Below are 7984 nucleotides of genomic sequence, written 5' to 3'. Positions count from 1 at the left end.
ATTCACCCTGCTATTCCAAAAGGGCTGGAGAGCAGACCAAACCAACCGCAGAACCTTTCCCTGCTCTTGTGTAATGCCCGGTCAGTCAAAAATAAAACACACATAGTCCATGGTCTCCTACTGGACCAAGAGGTTGACCTGGCTTGTTTCATGGAGACCTGGCTGGGTGAAGATAGCTCAGCCACCTGGGCTCAGGCCTTACCAGCCGGGTTCTCCATCAATGAGAAGGTAAGGGGAATGCCTTTGGTCCATGAAGACAATCTTTCCTTGAGCAAGATACCTATCCGTATGATCGACCACATCAAATGTATTTACCTAAGCTTAAAGACTAGGGAAAATCTGGGGATTCTGTTGGTTTAAGGTCCACCCGTTCCTTAACAGACTCCGTAGCCATGCTGACACAACTGGTCTCTGAGTTGCTGCTGGAGTCAGTCGTCTAGGCTTTTGGTCCTGGCCGACCGCAACATCCCCCTCGAGGCCCCTCCTCAGCATGCGCAGGGATTGCTATAGCCTAGGTACTGCTGCTGCTGCTTATTCCGCTGGCAGCCTTTGCAGGAAAGGAAGGTATGCATCGGGGATTCAGCAGCCTTCCCTTCCTTCCCTCTATTCTTCCTTTGAGAAGCCTGCAATGGAGCCCAAGGTGCAGAGCTGGACTCAGGAGGGAAAGGCAGGAAAGGGAGGCTGTGCTTTGGAAATAAAGCTGTCTCTGTGTATCCTGTATATTTGTGTGTGTGTGTGTCTCTGTGTGTGTGTGTGTGTTTGCCTCTACTGTTCTTACGGATGGGAATGGAGCTGAGGACTGAGGAGAGAATAAAGGGTTGGTTTTGTGCATCAAAGAGTCCAGTGTGTTGAAATAGCAAAGAACTTTATTGAGAACACATAGTCAGAAATTCAGTCTTTAAGCCAGAACTGCCCACTCCAATACAAACAATACATTCAAACCTCCAAACCTAAAACTCCACCCTCTTTCAATCCTAGCCCCCAACTCCAATTCCCACAGTCTCTGCTCCACAGGAAACAAGGCCCCCTTTGCCTTTCCTAGAAACTAGACCCCTTTCTGTTAATACCGGCCTCCAACTTTCTTCAGCCAACATCCCAAACATTGCAAAAGCTATTATTGCCATAACTATTCTAGACAGCTGCAACAAATCCCATCCCCCCATCTAGCTAACCTATACCATGACCCATAATCCCCAGCCAAATTTACAACCCAAAGCAACTATCTATACTATTAGCAATTAAAATTTAAACTTAACAAAATACAACTTTAAAACACAAACAGACATAAGGACAGACAAGCCTTACAAACAAAATTACAAGGGCTTTTCTTAGCAACACTAAATTAAAGTATTTTATATTCCTTATTGACAAAAATAATGTTAGTTTACTCGTGAGATTTGTCTGGCTTCTCTCCTGTGTGGACTCTTTGATGTGTCACTAGGTGAGACTTCTGAGAAAAACATTTCCCACAATGCTGGCATTTATATGGCTTCTCTCCTGTGTGGACTCTCTGATGGATCACTTGGACTGACTTCGAAGAAAAACATTTCCCACAATGCTGGCATTTGTATGGCTTCTCTCCTGTGTGGATTCTCTGGTGTGTCAGTAGGTTTGACTGCCGAGAAAAACAGTTGCCACAGTGCTGGCATTTGTATGGCTTCTCTCCTGTGTGGACTCTCTGATGTTTCACTAGGATTGACTTCCAAGAAAAACATTTCCCACAATGCTGGCATTTGTATGGCTTCTCTCCTGTGTGGACTCTCTGATGTTTCACTAGGTTTGACTTCAAAGAAAAACATTTCCCACAATGCTGGCATTTGTATGGCTTCTCTCCTTTGCGGATTCTCTGGTGTGTCAGTAGGTTTGACTGCCGAGAAAAACAGTTGCCACAGTGCTGGCATTTGTATGGCTTCTCTCCTGTGTGGACTCTCTGATGCCTCACTTGGACGGACTTTGAAGAAAAACATTTCCCACAATGCTGGCATTTGTATGGCTTCTCTCTGGTGTGGACCCTCCGATGCATGACAAGAATTGACTTGTAAGCAAAACGTTTCCCACGATGATGGCATTTATGTGACTTCTTTGCTGTGTGGACTCTCTCATGACTCAAATGTTCTTCTGTAAAGAAGGACAATGACAGATGAGACTGAAAATCAGAGTTAAGAGAGGAGGGTGTTACCCCTGATTTAGCCCTCATTAACCCATCCTTATTTGAGTTTAAATTAATAAAGTTGAAAAATGGAGAGATGGGAATTGGATTACTTATGATGATATCCTGCTGATATCCTGAAACCCAAAGGAAAGAAATTAGAAATCATGACACTAGAAGAATTGTCCACACAGGGTTTTAATTTAAACTGGTTTGAATACCGACAAATCTTTTCCAAAACACAAAAGGATTTAAAAAGATGGGATAGGATAGGTAGCAGCTCTGAAATGGAGAAGCTTTTATCACTTAAAGAAAATACAAAAGGTACTATGGGTAAGTTATACAAAGTGTTAATAGGGTGGGATTCAGACGAGGAAACAATTAAAGAGTCAATGGTAAAATGGGCAATAGATTGCGGGCACCCTATTAACTTAACTCAATGGGGAAAAATTGGAAATATAATATTAAATTTACTGCAGCCCAAAATTTAAGGGAAAATTGGTATAAGATGTATTTTAGGTGGCACCTAACGCCAGGAAAGCTAGCAAAAATTTACAAAAATATAAATAATAAATGCTGGAAGTGCGATAAGGCTATTGGCTCCTATTTCCACTGCTGGTGGTCCTGTCCGAAAGCAAAAAAATTCTGGAAAACCATAGTTAGTGAAATAAATGAGATTCTAGAAATTGAGTTAAAAATTACCCCTGAAGCTATATTACTAGGTATGTTTGAAGATGAATTGGATAAAAAATATGGGAAAATCCTAATGTATATGGTTTCTGTCGCCAGGATTTTATTTGCAAAGAACTGGAGGTTGAAAGAACTACCCAAGTTAGAAGACTGGTCTATGTACCTGTATGATATGATGCAAATGAACAAACTCTCTTGTGAGATAAAAGAAGACTCTTGGGAAGCTCGAAAGACTGGTGTAAAGTCCTAACTTATATTAGGAAGCAATGGGGTGATATAATTTTATAATTTTATGTTATTATCAGTTGGAGTTTAATGGTAGTATATTTAAGAAATTGATTTCAATCATAAGAATATCATAAGAATTAAGCTTTGACTAAGAGCAGGAAGATAAGCTATATGCTCTGGATCCTGAATTAGACTGGAAAGTATTCACTGACTTACTTTTTCTTTTTGTTTTTTTCCTTTCCCTTTGAGATGTACTTTGATTTTGGTGGGGGGGGGAGGTTATCCTCCAGAATTAATAGTTTATAAATCAGTTTGATGGATGGGAGATAACTATATGGTAAGAGAGCAATTGATGTTATTAATCAATGGTGGTGGAAGTAGTGTTGTCTTAGTGTGGGAGATGAATGAGAACTTATGAGAGAGCAATAGATTAAATAGGTGTGAAAGAAAGAGAGATCTTTGAAGATTCTGAAGGGATGAGTTGAAGAAAAGTGAAGGTGAGTAGGGATTAAGTAAGTGAAGATGGTTAGAGTAGGTAGAAGTAGAGATAGAGGGATATGAACTGGGATGGAAATGAAAGTATGAGTAGTTAAGGAAGTAGGATAAGAAGGATTATGATGGGATAAGGTTAATGAACAGGGTTAAAGGCGGGAAGATGTTGAAGGTTGGTTACAGAATCTAGATGTAGTATTAATAACTCAATAACTGTCATCTTTCGGCCGGTGAGGGAGAGAATAGGCTGGCCCAGCGTCATCAGGGGCTAGCCTGAAGATAGAGGCTCCTCCCTCCATAACTGTCATCTTTCAGCCGGTGAGGGAGAGAACAGGCTGAGAGGGAGTTCATCAGGCAGGTCCAGCTCCATCAGGGCCAGCCTGGAAGAAGGAAGAGCCCTTCCTCCAATCCATCTGCCTTGGTCCAGGCCTCAGAGGGAGAGAAGAACCACTGGACCTCATCACCTTTCCCTCCACTATTCCCTTCTCCCTTTGTTTCATGTCTTTTAGATTGTAAGCCTAAGGGCAGGGAACTGTCTGATTAAAAATATTAATTGTAAGCCGCCCTGAGAGCCATTAGGGCTCAAGGGCCGGATATAAATACTTAAATAAATAAATATTGTCATCATATTGTCTTATTTCATACTGTACAGCAATGTTTGAGTGATAGATGTGAGTGTATATGTTTGTTATATATGTTTTTAAATTTAATAAACTTTAAAATTTAAATTAAAAAATTAATAAAGTTTCTGTGAGTAACCCAAGCATGACCCTGCTGCTTATGCTCCTAAATCCATGGAATGATTGTATCCTTACTCATAAGAGCTAGTAAAGAAGAGACTGCATTGGTGACTGCCTTGAGAGAATCCATGGAAGTAGATAGTCAAAGGACTGTTGAAACAATATTCCATGAAACATGTGCAAAAATACTTTGCTAGGTGGCATCATATCCTGTGAGACTGCCATAGAGTGCAGAGTCAGAGCACATGGCTTGATGCAACCTAACTGCAAAGGTCACTTCATGCTGTTTGGCACCAGGATATGACTCACAGCCAATACAGTATATAGCTCACATGCGGACTGATGTGGATTGGATTGTAGTTGTGTGTACAAGAGATGATGAAGTTCATGGAAGTCGGAGAGGAGAGCTTGCAAATATTTGTATTAATTTGTAACTTAAGATAGAGAACCTCCAAGGATTTCAATGAAATCAACTGTGTTTGTGACTTACTTTTAAGTGTGAAAAGTGGTCAGTGCATTGCCAATATCTATATCTGGATATTTGCTTCCGTACTCTGCTATGTTATTGTTGAGCTGCATCTGAGAGCGTCACCCTCAGATTGTACTGTATATTGGCTCATGAACACGATCAGAATTCACAGCCAAGAAGGACCTGAGAGCCATTGTGGTAATTTTTTTGGTCTGAGATATTTGCACCAAGCTCCCATTGCATTCAATTTGGTTTCAGACCATTCTTCCCCCAGGAAACATTCTAAAGCAATTTAAACCTTGTTGCCCTCAAGCAACAATTCCAGTGTGTGTGTGTGTGTATCTGCCCTGACTGGCTGTTCTTTGACATCAGTCCAATGACAGACAGACAGACAGACAGACAGTCGGTTTACATGGCTAAGCACCTCAATGCACTCGCCAAACCCATTTGTCGCAGGAGCTCCTGACTTCTCTTCCCATTTCAAACCCTCAGCAATTGGAATCAAGATCCAACTAGGTAAGGTATTACCATTATGAAAGTCTTATATCTCTTCACCAATTCCACCTGTTATCTAGTCCTTGTGCGTGTGTGTGAATGCTTATGTGTCTGTGTGTATTTTGCTTTTCACCTAAATAAAACATAAAAACCGATTTCAAATGCCTTTGGAGTTCTGTGGGCTTCCAGTCCTGGTCTAGTTGAGCTGAATCCCGAGGTCGCTCTTGCCTCAACCAAACTATATATCTCCTTTCAGCTAAGACAATTTCTTTCAACTCTATGATTCTATGTTATAGATTCAGGGAAGTAATAGTGCAACTCTATTCTGCTTTGGTCAGGCCCTTCACTTGGAATACTGTGTCCACTTCTGGTCACCATAATTCAAAAAGGATGTTGAGATGCTGGTGTCTATCCAAAGGAGAGCAATGAAAATGGTGAAGGGTCTGGAAAGCATTAAGCCCTATGAGGAGTGGTTTAGGGAGCTGGGAATGTTTAGCCTGGAGAAGAGAAGGTTAAGAGTGGATATGATAGCCCTGTTCAACTATTTGAAGAGTTACTGAGGATGGAGCAAGCTTGCTTTCTGCTGCTCTAGAGTAGGGTTGCTATGTCATGAATTTAGGCGGGACAATCCCGGGTTTTGGCCTCCTGTCCTCCAGCCTGCCGCCCTTGTCCTCCAGCCCACTAACCTCCTCCATTTTGGCCTTCTTCCCGGCCCTTGAAGCTTGTAGCCTCCAATAGGAACCCACTGTGATTACAAGCCCCAGCGATCATTGCGACTGGAAGTTCCACCCCCCAGAAGCTTCTCTGATTGGTTGCGAGGCTGGGAAGGGGGGCGTCCACCCCACCCCGGTTTAGCCCAAGAAGAATATGGCAACCCTACTCTAGAACAAAGGACATAGAACAATGGTCAGAAGCCACAGGAAAAGAGGTTCTACCTAAACTTTAGAAGGAACTTCCTGAAAGTAAGAGCTATGCCACAGTGAAATATACCCCCTCAGAGCATGGTGGCATCTCATCATCATCATCATCATCATTATTATTATTAATTGTTAAAGTTCTTCTTTGAAGGTATGTAAAGGCCTTTAAACAAAGGATGGGTGGCCATCTGTCGGGGATGCTTTCAATGTGTTTCCTGCATGGCAAGGGGTTGAACCAGATGGTCCTTGTGGTCTATTCTAAAGTGGAATCATAGTCCCATGATAATGTAGAATGAAAGGGCCCTCAGTCTTCATAGTAAGGGCAATGAATTCAGCTTCCTTACCCACAGAGGCCACATTATCGTAATTCTCCATCATCACATCATTGTACATAAGTCTTTGCTTCTTTGTCAACAGTTTCCATTCCTCCTCAGTGAAATATACCCCCACATCCGCAAAGGTCACCTGCAATAAAAAATAGCCATCATCCAGAGAACGACTAATAAAAGGGGAGGGAGGAGCAAATCTCAAAAATTGTTTGATCATCTCAGAATTTTGTCCAGGAAATAAACTTTAAATTCTGTTAGCAAGAGAAAAGCTACTGCCTTTTAGACCCAGTTTATCTCGAATTCTTTCAATGTAATATACAATATAATCAACAATATAATTTTGACCATGGCTGGGATATTGATGATGGATTAGGATACTGTCTATCCCAACATATATAGTACATTTAGCCTCCAAACATTATAGTGCATTTAGCCATTTGTTGCCAAATTTCAGAGGCAAATGTCATTTCTAAAAAGCAGTTCTGGGGAGTACTGTGGGCTTGAGAGCCATGGGGCCACCCCCAATTTAGATCCAGAGACATTCTCCCACATCCCCCAACATTTCACAGATGGAAAAACAAGACACATGTGGACAAGCAACACCAGAAAGTGGTGAAGATGGTGAAGATGGTCAAAGTTGTTTATGAGGAAGATCACACAAGTGGGAAAGGGCACAGCACTTCGCTTTTGCCTCAGACTCCTAGCAAGGACATGTCCCTACCCCCTTCTTTCTTCTTCTCTCCCCATGTTTGAGTTGTTGGGGTGCAAACTCCTTGGAATTCATTATGCAGAAATTGGAGTCAGCTGAAGAAGGGGGAAAGTTGGAGAGAGATACCTGGACATTTTAAAAGCCCCCCAAATAATGGGGTGATATAGGATTAACCAGGACTGTGTCTGCCAAACTTGGATAGTATTGTATTTCATTCCTTTCATAAATTGGCCCAGCAGTGATCCAGATGAAGCTAATAGGATAGTGACTCACCAAAGAGCTGTTGTACCTCGGCAGCCTCCTTCTCTTGGAGACCAACTCCCTCCGGTTGGCCTCTGTGTCGGCCATCAGGTCTGTGGTCCTGTATTTGGGTCACTTCCAGAAAGAGAGGGCCCAAAGCCGTGGACAAGGAGGCCGAGATGAAGGTCCTGAGAAAAGGTACCAAGGTTAGGCTTGGTTTAGCAAGAAACCCTGCAGCACTCAGACACAGAGAACAGCATCCTGCTGGTGACATACGCAAGTGACATATGCCTCCTTTGGGCCGATGCAGAGGTGGGTATCATGCCAGACAAATCTAATCTCCATAGATGATCCTGGTAGATGAAGGGAATGCTGTGGATATAGTATATCTTGATTTCAGTATGGCCTTTGACAAGTATCCCCTTGTCATTCTTGCAAACAAGCGATTTTGAGCTGCATCAATAGAAGTATAGGTTCTAAATCTGCCATCTGCCGGCCTGAGAGGGAATTCACCAGGCAGGTCCAG

The 7984-nt window shown here is 42.3% G+C and overlaps 1 protein-coding gene across 1 annotated transcript; it reads right to left on the bottom strand.

The window, feature by feature from the left end:
• Window positions 1-890: 890 nt before the first annotated feature.
• Window positions 891-7590, bottom strand: LOC149282473 (uncharacterized). The gene is made up of 3 exons (XM_089498211.1): window positions 7492-7590; window positions 6525-6645; window positions 891-2118 (listed from the first exon to the last, which is right to left on the bottom strand). Exons 1-3 carry the CDS (start codon window positions 7564-7566, stop codon window positions 1385-1387), a joined length of 930 nt encoding a protein of 309 aa, XP_089354337.1. The 5' UTR covers window positions 7567-7590; the 3' UTR covers window positions 891-1384.
• Between the last annotated feature and the right edge of the window lie 394 nt (window positions 7591-7984).

This window comes from Sceloporus occidentalis, unplaced genomic scaffold (assembly GCF_023333645.1).
Source record: "Sceloporus occidentalis isolate IW3139 unplaced genomic scaffold, rSceOcc1.0.p SCAF_114, whole genome shotgun sequence".
In the NCBI taxonomy this organism is placed as follows: Eukaryota; Metazoa; Chordata; class Lepidosauria; order Squamata; family Phrynosomatidae; genus Sceloporus; species Sceloporus occidentalis.
The sequence above is the reverse complement of the archived record's forward strand: the minus strand, read 5'-3'. Positions and strand labels throughout refer to the sequence as shown.